Below are 15692 nucleotides of genomic sequence, written 5' to 3' on the forward strand. Positions count from 1 at the left end.
CTTTCCTGTTTATTTCCTGACTCTTAATGAAGGCATCTAAAGACTTTAGAAAGTCTTTAATTAATTTAAATATAATCACAATGTAATTCAATGTTTCTCTTTAACTTTGCAGGAAAGTAAGAGCTAAAAAATGGAGTTCAATTTGAAATACATTTCACTGGCAGTTTTAATATTTCAGACAACCAGTCTTGTATTGACCATGCGTTATTCACGTACTTTCAAGGAAGAAGGACCTCGCTACCTAGCATCAACTGCAGTGGTCATTGCTGAGCTGATGAAGATTGCAGCATGTCTTCTATTAACTTTTAAGGATTCTAGTATGTATACTATTTAGAATTCTTTCTTGTTTAAAATTGCAATAATTATTTTATTAACCATTGCGAATAAGATAAATCAATGGAATGATGTTTGTAAATGCAAATGTGCCTTTAGTGGAAGTGTATGGGTGTACTATGAATCAATTGAGATCAATGGAGATCATATTAAATAGGAAACCTGAGTTCCCTATGAATTGCAAATGTTGGTCAAGAAGCAACCTTCAAACACAACACTTGTCCGCTTCATTCACTATGTTTCAATATGTAAATTGAAGAAAAAAACATTTAGACTATGCTAATTTGGCATTCCATCCACCCCATGGAGAAAAAAATTGTAATATATTTTATCATGTTCCTTAAACAGATGATGATGAGTTTATTGTCATATACTTAAGTATATTATATACACCAGAATTATTACTTACTGCAGCCAAATGGGTACTTTTGTTTTTTAAGCTCTAATAGCATATATTAAATGACCCAAAAATGGAATGAGAAATATATATATATAAGATAATAAGTGTTCATAGTTGCAGCTGCTGCAAGAGAGGGGGGGAAAAAATGGTGTTTCAATTGTCCTGAGGGAGTAGTGTATGAATAGAGTAGTATGTGAAGGGTCAAGAGCCTGGTGGCTGTTGGGGGAAAAACTGTTCTTTAACTTGAACTTCCAGCTTCTGAACCCTTTTTCTGAAGATAGCATCAAGCAGAGATTGTAACCAGCATGATGGAATAGAACATAATGTCATACATGCTTTTCTTCTCATTTCCCTCTTTACTACTAATAGCATTTGTACCTTACAATATTTAGTAAACTACAGTTTGAAAGCTGTTTCAAAATATGTATGTTATGGCGGCGCACATATTTGTAGCGGCGTACCTGCTCCACTTGTTACACGCGATCAGTGGAGCAGCTACGGCAAAGATGGCATCACAGGTCCTTCTCTTCTGGTGCAGACCGGAAGTACATTTACACACTTACACTGCTGGCCGATGCGGACTTAAGCAACCCACGTAAGGTCATGACATGGGCAGGCGTCTTTTTCCGTTCCAAACACTCAACGCCCATGACCAGTCCAACATGTGAGCCAGAACCGCCCTGCCCACAAACTGAGAAGCCTGACCCAAAGTGGTGCTTCTACCACCAAAGATGGGGTGCAGGAGCTCACATGTACCACCAACTGTGCTCACTTCAGGGAAACGGCAGGGGCAGCCAAACAGCCTACTCAACAACATCTGGGACGGGAGCTCAGGCTGCAGATTCCTTGTTGACACAGGTGCGGAGATAAGTGTCAACCCCCTTCATCACTCAAGACATGCACAGGACCCTGTGGCCCCACCCTGCATGCAGCTAACAGCACCACTATTAAAACTTCAGGCAAAAGGCGCATCCCTGTACATTTCGGTGAGACCACTTTCAATTGGTCATTTACTAGCATCTGTGGACAAACCACTTCTGGGAACAGATTTCTTGTGGACACACTGCCTAGTGATAGACCTCCAGGGTAGGCAATTGGTCCTGCAGAGACCTTCCAGACAGTACCCCTCAGCACGTCCAACGAACCAGCCACCCAGCTTACCACTGTGGAGACTTCCAACAGCCAATACAGCTGCCTTCTTGCTAGCTATCTCTCCATTCTGCGCCCCCAATTCACTTTCACCCTTTGGAACGAACTCTCCAAACTCCTGGGCATCCAGCTACACCACACCACCGCCTACCATCCGCAGTCCAATGGATTAGTCGAGCACTTTCACCACCATCTTAAGTCGCCACTGATGGCAAGACTAGAGAGGCGAAATTGGGTGGACGAACTGCCATGGGTCCTCCTTAAAATCCGCTCAGCATCAAAGCTCGGCCTGCAAGCCTCCTCAGCTGAGTTGGTCTATGGTGAACCACTAGCAGTCCCAGGCCAATTCCTGCCTTCACCACCAGGCCAGGACAGCGGCACTGCCATCATACTGGAAAGATTGAGGGACAAACTGGGATCACTCGCACCACCACTGCCATCATGACGCTGCCACTGCCACCCCACCCCCCCCCAGTTTACCCCACTTACCTAGACACCTGTGACTATGTGTTCGTGCACAGGGGCGGACACAGGCCACCTCATGAGGGTCTTCCCCATGAGGGACCCTACAAAGTACTTCACAGAAATGCCCACTTTCATGCTTGACATTGGGGGAAAAGAACTTTTCACCCTAACCCCCTCAAACCGGTGATCCCCACGCCAATACGCAGGGGTTGGCCACTGAAGCAGGAGACTTCACCCACAACGCGCAGTGAGACCACCGGCGCTGGTTGTTGGGAGAGGGTTGTGTGGCAGCACACATATTTGTAGCGGCAAACCGGCTCTGCTTGTTACATGCGATCAGCAGAGAAAACGTGGCAAAGATGGGGTTGCGGGTCCTTCTCTTCCGGTATGGAACAGAAGTACATGTATCCACTTACATCAGCATGACATGAGTTCCAGACATAAGCGGCAGACTCCAGAGGACCTAAAAGGCTGCAGCGCGAAACTCGAAGTAAACTAGTTGTGCTTGACAAGCTCACAGCCTGCTGTCTCAGTTCTTCTCACTGCGCTCGCACGCACACTACTACCATGTCTCAGTATAATCAAGGCTAATTTTGTACTGCTCTCTTTTAGGTTATAGTCTTGATGTATTAAATAGAGTATTACAAGATGAAATTATTAAGAAGCCAATGGAGACATTAAAACTTGCCATTCCATCTGGAATTTACACCCTTCAGAATAACCTTCTATATGTAGCACTATCCAATTTGGATGCAGCAACTTATCAGGTACAATATTAATTCCCTTTATTTACAGGTGTTTCAAATTTTCTCCAATTGTTTAAAATCTGGGGATGAACGAGTGCAAAATTGGAAAAGCTGGAGAAAGCTGAGGTTGTAATGCCTGAGGAAGTTGTGTGGTGAAACCACAGAGTGATTTGCATACAAATAAAACTACTGAAATGTTGACATGAATCCATTGTAATTATGCTTTATTCAGTATATGCAGAGTAGACTTGATGCAAAAATGTTTTGTACTGTGCCAATTAAATTTTTTAAAAGGTTGATATCTATATTTGTGATTGAAATTGAAGGTTTTGGGAATGATACATCGACAAAGTAGGTATATAGAGTTGGGTGGCACGGTTATCGCAGCAGTTGGCAGAACACTGCTACAGTGCCAGCAATTGGGATTGGTGTTTGAATCCTGCACTGTCTGTAAGGAGTTTGTAGGTTCTCCCTGTGTCTGCGAGGGGTTTTTCCTGGGGGCTTCTCCCACTGTTCAAAAAACATACCATGGGTTGTAGGTTAATTGGGTGGCACGGGCTCATGCACCAAAAGGGCCTGTTACCGTACTGTATGTCTAAGTTTTAAAAAAATTAAACATTTTAAAATTGAATTTTATATATTTGTTTTTCAGGGCTCAAAGCAATGGAAAAATAATTGAAAAATGAACATGAGAGTCAATTGAATTTTTAAATACATCTGTCAGTAAATTTGTTCTAATTTTTTTTCATGCAGGTTACTTACCAGCTTAAGGTCCTCACCACAGCTTTCTTTTCTGTGACTATGCTTGGAAAAAATTTGAGTGTTTATCAATGGCTCTCACTCTTGACATTAATGGCTGGAGTTGCACTTGTTCAGGTGTGTATAATGAGATCAAAAGGTTTCAGAAGAAAATTTATAACTAATTCTAAAAGTTTAATTTGGAAATATGAACATTACACAACAATTCAAGTTTCAAGAGATTTGTTTCATTTTCATCTAAAGCTTTGCATTTTATTTTGCATATTAATTTAAAAGATATTCAGATATGCAATTTACTGAATTTGTCCCTTACCCATAGATACTGTGGATATGCTAATTTTATGAAGAACTGTATTCTTAGTTTCAAGCTTACTCTTGCTGGGTCAATTAAGCCACTCGCCTCTTTTAAACTGCAGCACCTGACTAGCCCTCCTGGGATCCAGGTGTGATTACTGGGCAAAGATGCTGGAAAACCTTTTAAATTTCAAGGGGATCTACCCATTAAATCCCGCCCCCACAATGATGCGTCACGTATACACTGGAAATACTGCCAGATGTTCTGATGCTGGCTGCCCGGTGATGCATGCAAACAAGTGCTGATGTCATCAGAATAAGTGGGTTGGCCATTTTCATTTTCAAATCGGTCGTGGACGAGACCTAGGTTAGTTTAACTGGGTTCCCTGACTACCTCTGAGGTAGGTCAGGGACACGGTTGGTTTCCGATGGGGTTGACTGGGTCAGACCCTTTCTAGCTGCCATGTAACTGGGGTGCTAGCTAGGCAAATTGCCCGGTTATCCCCATTTCACCTGGCAATTTGAAAGGGATTATGCATAATAGAATACTCCAAGTTAAAGATTTTTTCAACCTTTAGTTTCTTTTTTTTTAACTTTATTTAAGATTTTATAACATGAATAAGATATAAGATTACATTTTAAAAAATTTAAAAATGAAATAATGAAATTACAATACAACATCAGTAATCTAAACAAACTATACCCCCCCAATAATTATTACACAACATTAATAAACTGACTCAAATTAATCCAACTCCCCTCCTTCCCCCCCCCACAATAAAGAGTGAAGGATTAATAAGATTAGTAATATATGTAAGAGAAAAAAACCCACTTACAAAAAAAACAAAAACATTAAACAATAATCAATTCTTAAAAAAGAATTGTAGCATGAGAAAAAAAGATTAAAAAAAACTTTCTCTATAAAATAAACCTTCACCAAATATCAACTAACTTCACATCTATCATCATATTAGTCACATAAACCACCATCTTAAAACAAAATCCAAACCTCATTAAGCATTGTACAATTCAATTTTAGTACTCTTCCACCATTTTTCCCTTTTGCTCTTGAATACTTATCCAATAAAAGCCCCAATACCACATTTAAATATCCCCAATCATTACTTTAAAATTCACATATCCAAATAATAAAAACACATCTACAACAAAAACTATATCTTCAACAAATGGAGCATGAACAACAAACAAAATTCAAGCCTTATTAAGAAATGTACAATTCAATTTATAACTTTCACCATTATTCCCTTTGTTCTGTAAATAAGATAATAAAATAATTTACACCAGAATTACCACTCCTTTCACCTTGAAGTTAAATAAAAAATAAAAAGCTTATCCATCCCATTCAGATTTAAATTTCAAATATTCCTTATCTACTAAATAAACTTTACAAAAAAAACCACAACTTTTAATTTTTTAAACAAGCAAATACTTTCTTATACTTAATAAAATTATTAAAACCGTAAGTATTAAAAAAAAACAAATTTAAATTTAAACATTACTTAAAAGAACACACAAAAAAAGGAAAAAGAAAAAAAAGAGAAAGAAAAGAAAAACACTCCCTCCCCTTATCCCCTCCTAAAACTACAAAAAAATATAAAAAAAAATTTAAAAATAAAAAAAAACCTTCACTCCTCAATCCAAAAATTAATAAGAAAAAAAAACAGGCAGGAGGCAACTGCTACCTCCTCCTGGGTCAACCGCTCATTGCGGTAACTCCCACACAATATCGGGTGTGAGATAACTCACACGTAGCTGATGACTTCTGGAAAATAGTGCCCACCCAGCTCCCTCTCCCAACTCACGTTTCACATCAACTATCATCATTATTTAAAATTTTCTCAAAAAGAAAAAAAAAATTCTTTTTAGTATTTTTTAATCAACTTTATCACTTCGACCACTATTATTTCCATTTCTCCTTGGAATTCTGCGGAGGACTACGTCTTTCCTGAAATTGTATAATTGGTAACGATTGAGCAAAATCCATAGCTTCCTTAGGATCATCAAAAAAATTTGATTGGTAACCATCTTGAAAAATCTTCAGTACCGCAGGATATCTAAATGTTGCTTTATAACCTTTTTTCCACAACACTTCTTTCACAGAATTAAATTCACGTCATTGAGACATAACTTCTTGACTCAAATCCGGATTAAAAAAAACACGATTATTCTGAACCATCAAGGGAGATCTTTGTTGTGCACTTCTTATGGCCACACGCAAAATTGTCTCTCTGTCATAATAATTTAAACAACGAACCAAAACAGGTCGTGGCTTTTGTCCAAAAGAAGGCTTTCTTCTCAAAGCTCTATGTGCACGTTCCAGTATTAAGCCTTCCGGGAACTTATCTTGTCCTAATACTTGTGGAATCCACTCAGTAAAGAATTTTCTTGGATCTGATCCTTCCATATCTTCTGGTAAACCACCAATTTTTATGTTATTCCGTCTGGATTGATTCTCCAAATAATCAACCTTTTTCATTAAATTTTTATTCTGACTTTGTAAAGTTTCAATTGTTTTATTGACACCTTGTAATTGATCTTGTACCTCAACTAAACCTTGGTCACAAAAATCAAGTCTTTCACTCGTTTTAAGCTTAAAAGCTCCATAATCAGCCATCTGTTGAGTATTAATATCCACCAAGGTATTACGTTTAGAATCAAGTTGATCTAAAGCTTTAACAAATTCTTTCAATATAGCAGTTAACTTAGATTCAAGATTCTTAAGAAACTTATCCACTGAAGTAGATTCAGACACAGTAGGGTCCAGTTGTTTCTGAATAGCCAAAAGGTCTTGTATTCCCCCCCTTAATTTAACTGCTTTTCTTGCAGTGTGACTTCGTGTAGAAACCCCTGCCATAACCTCCCCAGTAATATTTGGAGGTTGATGGCGAGGGTTATCCCCAAGCCATATTCTGTCAAGCATCTCCGACGCATCGAGGTCTATAGGAATCTTCATTTCAGGTGGTGCACTTCGCAGCACCACCACTACATCAGTCAGTGGACATCCCTTTAACTGCAAGCCTTCAGCTGGCGGCTTCCCAGCTGTTTCAGCTGTCAAAGGCTCTGTGACAGCGCTCATAGCGGGCATTGACTGAAATACACGCACCTGGCTAGCCCTTTGTTCTAAGGGCTGCCGGGCGCCATTTTTAAAGAGCCCTACCGGCAAATAACGGAGCTCCGCTGCTGATTCCTGTGCTTCTCCTCCTGGATCCATTCCACGCTGAGTCCTGGCTTCTTGTAAACAAGTAGGCTCTGATATCTTCGGAAAATGTAATTTCTTAACACTCTGTTGCCGTTTTTTCTTGCTTTTTTTCAACAATTGTACCATTGGAAACTAGTTTAACAGCTCTAACTATATCTAACCTTGAAAAGATTTTAACGGGCATTTAAAGACAAAACAACACCAAAGAGTCAGGAGAGGACTGGAAGGCACGTCTATTCCTTACGCCATCTTGCCACACCCCCCCAACCTTTAGTTTCTGTGGATGGAAACGAGTTGGTGCCTTCAAATCTTCTTGGCTTTGCTCTGGTTTTCATTTCTTTTGTGGCTGACTGTTTGCGCAGCAGGAAAGTTGCATATCATTACTATCCAATGAGTTTGGGTGATATTATATGGACTTATGCCATGCCACATCCTTGGGAACAAAAATTCTTGCTATGACCTTTGCCCATCTGTTCCAAACTTCAATATTCTGGAGGTATTGTCAATATATCAACATAAGCTCGAGTGTCCCTTGGTATCTTGATGTTGGGTCACCTGCAGAATGTAAAATTGCCTTTCTTGGGATCTTAGCATTAGAATGATAAAACTGAAGCATTTGGTAAACTCAGTTAATTACAGGTTTACACTGAATGTAAATCTATAATGTTAGGGCAGTATCATACTGATCTTTATAGTCAGCTGTTATGATTAGGTTGTCAGCATATGATTCAGATTTATTGTCAGAGTACATGCATAACATCCCCAACAACCCTGAGATTTCTTGTTCATTTTGCTAGAAAGACTAAGAACAGTTGTTGAAATCTTGAGCAAACAGTGTGAAGCTGGTGGGACTCAGTAGGTCAGGGGGTACCCATGAAGGGGAATATCAATCAAAGTTTTTGGTCAGGGCTCAAAAAAGGATCCTGATCCAAAATACTGATGCTGCTTGACCTACCAAGTCCCTCCAGCTTCCCATTGTTTTGTTTGAACTTGGGCACAGGTAACCTCCATGTTACAACTGTTTGGGTAACGGAAAATCACAAGTCACTACCAAAAATTTGAATAAAATTCAATCCTACAGAATTTATGTAGAGAAAAATAAATTAGCTCAAAATGTGAAAGAAAACAATTTTTTTCAATTTCAAGGTTTAATAATGCTGTTGGATATGTTTTAAACTGAATTAGCAGGGGGAGGGGAACCAGACTGATAGTAAAATGGATAGGAAGGAGAACATAGGGGTAATTCCAATAGACTGTGAAATCTCAAAGCCGGAGGGAGCAAAGAGGGTGGGAGAGTTTCAGAGAGGGTGTCAGGCAGCAAATTGGAAAGCAGGGTGGTACAGTTTCAAGGTATTGTATATGAATGCATGGAGGATAAGGAATAAAATGGATGAGCTTGAGGCACAAATGGACATTGGAGGTTATCAGAGTAACGGAGACATGGCTGCAGGATTGGGAAATTAATGTTTCAGGGTATACGTCCTATCAAAAAGACAGAAAGTTAGGTAGAGGAGGTGGGGTGACTCTGTTGGTGAAGAATGAAATTCAGGTGATGGAAAGACATTGAATCAGGTGGAGTTGGGTCTGTTTGGATAGAGTTGAAAAATTGCAAAGGCAAAAGAACCATAATGGGGTTCATATACAGACCTCTGAACAGTGGCTCAGATGTGGGAATCAGTATAAATAAAGAATTAAAAATGGCATGTCAGGGTGGTAGTGATACAGTAATTATGGGTGACTTCAACTTGCAAGTGGACTTGGAAAATCAAGTAGGTGTGGGAAAGCTAGAGAGTGAGTTTATTGAATGTCTCTGGCATGCATTCTTGGAGCAGCTTGTGACGGAACCTACCAGGGGGAAGTCATTTCTGGACTTGATACTGGGCAACGACGTGGAGTTAATAAGGGACCTTGAGGTAGGGGTACCATTAGGTAATGGTGACCATAGTATGATTACTTTTAATCTGCAAATGGAAAGGGAGAAGAAAAGGAAGTCAGAAACATCAGTGCTACAGCTAAATAAGGGTGACTATACAGCTATGAGGGAGGAGCTAGCCAAAATAAAATAGAAGGACATTCTAGCTGGGAGGACAACTGGGCAAAAATGGTAGGTATTTCTAGACATTTTTCACAGGATTCAGAATGTATTCATCCCAAAGAGGAGGAAAGGCTCTAAGAAGAGCAAATGGCAGCTGTGGTTGACAAAGGAAATCAAGTGTAGTATCAGGTCCAAAAGAAATAATTATAAGATGGCAAAGTAGAGTGGGGATTAGAGGATTGGGAAGCCTTTAAAAACAACAGAGAGAAACAAAGAAATTCAGGAGGGGAAATTGAAGTACCAGGGTAAATTGACAAGTAATATAAAATGGGATAGCAAAAGCTTCTTCAGTTATGTTAAAAGGAAGAAATTGGTTAGGGCCAAAATTGGGCCCTTAAAAATGGAGAAATGTGAAATTATCAATGGGGACATGGAGATGGCTGAGGAATTTAACAATTACTTTGCATCTATTTTCACCAAGGAGGTGATCAAGTTATGATCAGATAAAGGATAGGGGTCAAGCAGTATCTAGGGACTTGGTGAAATTACCTAAGGAAACAGAAAATTTGATGGATATTCAGATCCAGAAGCAGGTGGTTGTGAGCAAATTGTTAGAACTGAGGCCTGATCAGCCCCCTGGGCCTGATGGGCTGCATCCCAGGGAGCTTAGAGAGGTTGCTCCGGAAATTGTGGAAGCACTAGTTGACATTTTCCAAAGTTCTTTAGATTCGGGGGAAATGCCTGCAGTCTGGAGAGTTGCTGATGTTGTACCACTTTTTAAGAAGGGAGGGAGAGAAAATATGGGAAATTATAGACCGGTCAGTCTGACGTAAGTGGAGGGGAAGATATTGGAATTCATCATTAAAGGAGAAATAGCAGAAACTTAGGAAGCAATAATACTATAGGTGCTAGTCAGCATGGGTTCCTTAAAGGAAAATCTTACTTGACTAATCTCCTGGAATATTTTGAGGACGTAACAAGGAGGGTGGACTCGGGAGAGCCAGTGGATATGGTGTACTTGGACTTCCAGAAGGCCTTCGATAAAGTCCCACACAGGAAGCTAGTTAGCAAAATCAAGGAGCATGGTATTGGGGGTAGGGTGCTGTCATGGATAGATAGTTGGTTGAGAAGTAGGAAACAAGGGGTTGGGATAAACGGGTCATTTTCTGGATGTCAGAATGTGGCGAGTGGGGTCCTGCAGGAGTCAGTCTTGGGCCCTTAGTTGTTTATCATTTATGTAAATGATTTGGATGAGGGGATTAATAACTACATATGCAAATTCGCAGATGACACTAAACTGGGTGGTACTGTAAAATGCGAGGAGCGGGACTTGGACAGGTTAGGGGAGTGGGCGGAGAAATGGCAGATGAAGTTTAATGTGAGTAAATGCGAGGTCCATTTTGGAGGCAGAAACAAGAGAACAGAATATTATTTTAAATGGAGTTAAGCTAGGGAGTGAGGTAATGCAAAGGGATCTGGGTGTACTTGTTCACCAGTCATTGAAAACTAGCTTGCAGGTTCAGCAAGCGGTGAAGAAGGCAAACTATATGTTGGCTTTCATAAAGAGGGGATTAGAGTATAGGAGTAGAGAAGCCCTTCTGCAGTTGCACAGGGCCCTGGTTAGACCTCACCTGGAGTATTGCGTCCAGTTCTGGTCCCCATATTTAAGAAAGGACATACTTACTATAGAGGGAGTGCAGTGCAGGTTACAAGGTTAGTTCCCGGGATGGCAGGATTGACGTACGTGGATAGGTTAGAAAGACTTGGTTGTCCATTTCATCGGATGCAAGGATCGACAACGAGATAGACAACAGACTCGCCAAGGCAAATAGCGCCTTTGGAAGACTACACAAAAGAGTCTGGAAAAACAACCAACTGAAAAACCTCACAAAGATTAGCGTATACAGAGTCGTTGTCATACCCACACTCCTGTTCGGCTCCGAATCATGGGTCCTCTACCGGCATCACCTATGGCTCCTAGAACGCTTCCACCAGCGTTGTCTCCGCTCCATCCTCAACATTCATTGGAGCGACTTCATCTCCAACATCGAAGTACTCGAGATGGCAGAGGCCGACAGCATCGAATCCACGCTGCTGAAGATCCATCTGCGCTGGGTGGGTCACGTCTCCAGAATGGAGGACCATCGCCTTCCCAAGATCGTGTTATATGGCGAGCTCTCCACTGGCCACCGTGACAGAGATGCACCAAAGAAAAGGTACAAGGACTGCCTAAAGAAATCTCTTGGTGCCTGCCACATTGACCACCGCCAGTGGGCTGATATCGCCTCAAACCGTGCATCTTGGCGCCTCACAGTTCGGCAGGCAGCAACCTCCTTTGAAGAAGACAGCAGAGCCCACTTCACTGACAAAAGACAAAGGAGGAAAAACCCAACACCCAACCCCAACCAACCAATTTTCCCTTGCAACCTCTTCAACCGTGTCTGCCTGTCCCGCATCGGACTTGTCAGCCACAAATGAGCCTGCAGCTGACGTGGACATTTACCCCTCCATAAATCTTCGTCCACGAAGCCAAGCCAAAGAAGAAAAAGAAAGAAGAAAGACTTGGATTATATGCGATGGAGTTTATAAGGATGAGGGGAGACATGATTGAGGTATTTAGGATTATCAAAGGACTTGACAGGGTGAAATCAGAGCACATGTTCCCATGATGGGAGGGACTAGGACTAGAGGGCATATTTTAAGAATACAGGGAAGGCCATTTAACACAGAAATTAGGAGAATTTTTTTTTACCCGGAGAGTTGTGGGTCTGTGGAATGTATTGCCACAGAGGGTAGTGGGGGTGGATTCGTTGGATAGATTTAAGAGAGAGTTGTTGGCAGGGGAGTTAAGGGCTATGAGGATAAGGCTGGATTGGTTATTGAAAGGGAAAGATCAGCCATGATCCGATAAATGGCGGTGCTGGCTCAAAGGGCCAATTGGCCTACTCCAGCACCTATTGTCTATTTTATTATTATCAAATCAAATTTGTGAGTCACATTATGCTATTTTAGAGTAGATACCCAAGCCGGGTAAAACATAAAAAAACAAAAACAGCTAAAGAAGGAATTTTTTTATTTATCAGCTAAGATTATCCACTGAAATGTTAACTGTGGTTTTCCTTTCTTCATTGATGCTCTCAGATCTGTTGAGTTTTTCCAGCATTGTTTTTCATAGCTTGGTCAGGTCGGTTTCAAGGAGCATGTTAAAGAAGGAATGAGAATAAGGGAATTTGTGTTCCACTTTAGAAATGCATTGTTTCATGAGCTTGGAAGAGCAAGGAAGGCCAAAAGCAAAGATCATATTGGGATCAGGAATTAGTATTTGGCAACTGGAAACTTAGACTTATACGTGTGATTTGCAAAGTGGTCACCCAATCTCATTTGGTTCCCTGTATGATATCTGTCTGTTTTTGCTTGTACCTGACAAAGGGCCCAGACCTGAAATGTTGGTTACCTTATACTTTCTATGGATGCTGAATGACCTGCTGAGTTTCTCCAGAACACTTGTGTACTGCACTTGACCCCAGCATCTGCAAACTTTCTTGTTTAATTCCTCATCCCAAATAATGCTATCAAAATCTTTGTATCTTCTCCAAGACTTTGACAACCTTCAGCTGCAATTGTCATGAATTATGATTCCACATTTTTTTGTATTTGGTGCCCTCTTCTGTGACAGAGTATATAGATATAGATATATACATATATAGATATATATCTATATGTGTTTTTGGGAGATAAATTGGGAAAGTAGGTCACATACAAACACTTTAAAACAGATCTTATTTGAAATACTGGAGCTCTGCTAATGCTAGACATATCGAGGCCCCAACAGCTTTTGCAAGAGCTTTGAGGAGTGCTCAAGAGACTTCACCAATGGATTGTTGTTTGCAAAAGGCAACAGATGAAAAAGCATGTTGGAGCTGCTGCTGTCTGGAAGAGAGCTTGCTTGTAAGAGGATCATGTGGTTTTGCAAGCAGAGAGAGTCAAACAGGCTTTCTCTCAGAGAGAGAGAGAGACACAGAGATCATTTGTACAGTGTTGCAGCCAGCAGAGGTAGCTGGGATTGGAACAGGTCAACCGTGTACAAAGCTTTTTGGAAGATGGCCTGGTCAAAGCCTTGTGGTTCATGCAAGAGGAGAGGACTGGCTGTCTAATGTTTCACTTGGAATAACAAAAAGGAACTCTGTCGTGACCTGAAAGAAAGAGGTTATCATCTGGAGAACCCTGAAGGGGCAAGTTTCATCAGCAAGACACTGGAGTGGCTGATGGAAGTACATCAGTTGTGGAACAACTGAAAACTGACAAGAACCTTCCTGAGCGGTAACCATTTACCAAAGCACCAGAGCCTGGTGAACTTTATAAATGTTAAATTCTGTGAACAGTATAAGAGTTGCCTGCAACCAGTGAACTTGGAGGAATGAGAAGTGAGATTGGACTGTGAATCAAAGAACTTTTCTAAACTTACACACATTACATACACGTGCGCTTAGAATTAGAAAGGGGTTGAGTTAAGTTAGTTAAGTTAATAGTGATAAGTTAAAGTGTGATTCTGTTTTCATGTTTAAAGTAATGAAAAGCAACTTTTGTTTAAGTAACCACTTGTCTTGAAGAATATCTATTGCTGCTGGGTTTTGGGGTCCTCTGGGCTCGTTGCACTTCTCTCCATTGCTGTGCCTCTTTAACTCCCAGTTTTATCCCAGAGTCTAAGAGGCTCTGGCCACTGGAATTTCTTCAAACAAATATTGTTGGCATTTCCTTGTTTAAGAATGATCACCATTTACCAGTATATTTGCTTAAGTCCTGCTGAGATGGCACTTTTATACTTGTGTTGAATTGTGTTTTGTGTATTTAGGAACTTGGGCTTTATCTTCTTGAAGTATTTTCCTGAACCTCTGCTAACATGTAAATAAAATTTTACCTTCTTTCTAAATCATTTTTATCCATTCAGTGACTATAGTTGAAATTGTAAGAAGATCTAATTAATTCTTCACAGAAATATTTTTGGTTTGTTTTTAATCATCTGATCAATCAATTTAATATCTTAAATATGCTAATATGGGTAAATTAAACAAAGGGCTGATTGGTTTTGGAACGGCTCTGCCCATGTCTTCAATAAACTGCAGAGAGTTGTAAATGCACCACAGGCCAACACACAAACCAAGCTCCCCTCCATCTACTCTGTCTATACCTCCCTCTTGGGAAAGATGCCAAAATATTAAATGACCCATCCTATCCTAGTCATTTTCTCTTCTTCTTCCAAGGGGCAGATGGAACAGAATACTTTATATGCTGCATCTCAAATCTTTATAACCCATTCCAATGGATATATCCATCTAGGTCAAAGCAGTGAATGACCTCTCATTTTAACATTTATATCTGAACAAATTCATTCTTGTATCAATGGCATATGGGGAGGACTGAGTGTAGAACAGATCTCACTGCATGCTGCTTGAGGTTTTTCCACTAGGGTTTCTGGAAAACCTTCCATGCATAGCAAGGCTTGAGGCAGAGCCTGTCAGTCAAAAAATTTCAAGGTATTGTAATAGTTTATCAAATATTTTTGCTATTGAGAGATATTTAAATAGTTTTTTACATTTGAAAAACAAGAAATTAACAAAACAAAATAATTAAAATAGTAAGTTAAGTAAATCTAATTAAACTTGCCTTACTGACCTCTCCCATCTGCAAGGTTGGGAATCTAATTCAAATGAATGGAGATTTTGATCTTGCTTCAGGCTGTGGAGACCAGTGGCAGAGTGAAATGATTGATGTATTTGCATCTGTCATAGTGAATGTCCCAGGTTTCCTTGGTGCCAGCTGAACACAATTAGTTCCCTCAGGAATCACTGGTGCCAGCCAGATTGATTTGACTATGTTAGTATGTGGTCTTTTTCACTTTTACAAATTTAGGCTTCATTTTTGAATCATCAGTTCATACTCATTTTAACAAAAATGTTTTTTTTTCTATTTTAGTGGCCAACAGACACTTCAGAGGAACTGAAGAAAGAGATCTCTGCAGGTTCTCAATTTGTAGGATTAATATCAGTGCTCAGTGCTTGTTTTTCGAGTGGATTTGCAGGAGTTTATTTTGAGAAAATATTGAAAGGGACAAAACAATCAGTTTGGATTAGAAACATTCAATTAGGTGAGTAAAATGGCTCAATTTTGTTTTTTTCACTAATTATAATTATTGAGCTGAATTGTTTATTGTCACATGCTCCAAGATGCAGTGAAAAGCTTTCTTTTGTGAACTATCCTGGCAAGTCGACTCATGTGCAAGAACAGTAGGTA

General features: G+C 40.1%; 1 protein-coding gene across 9 annotated transcripts in view; it reads left to right on the plus strand.

Moving 5' to 3' along the window:
- LOC138763585 (UDP-N-acetylglucosamine transporter-like) overlaps positions 1-15692 on the plus strand; it is a 78842-nt gene that overhangs the window by 21962 nt on the left and 41188 nt on the right. For 8 of the 9 annotated variants that reach the window (XR_011357671.1, XM_069937990.1, XM_069937987.1 and 5 more), the window contains 4 exons: positions 113-317; positions 2960-3114; positions 3847-3969; positions 15375-15546. Coding sequence is in view for 8 of the 9 variants with exons in the window: in XM_069937990.1 (XP_069794091.1) it covers positions 131-317; positions 2960-3114; positions 3847-3969; positions 15375-15546 (637 nt within the window). In the remaining variant the exon portion in view is untranslated. The remainder of the gene's footprint in view (positions 1-112; positions 318-2959; positions 3115-3846; positions 3970-15374; positions 15547-15692) is intronic. The other variant, XM_069937992.1, reaches the window with a different exon arrangement.

The sequence above is a fragment of the Narcine bancroftii genome, chromosome 5, assembly GCF_036971445.1.
Source record: "Narcine bancroftii isolate sNarBan1 chromosome 5, sNarBan1.hap1, whole genome shotgun sequence".
Lineage (NCBI taxonomy): Eukaryota > Metazoa > Chordata > Chondrichthyes > Torpediniformes > Narcinidae > Narcine > Narcine bancroftii.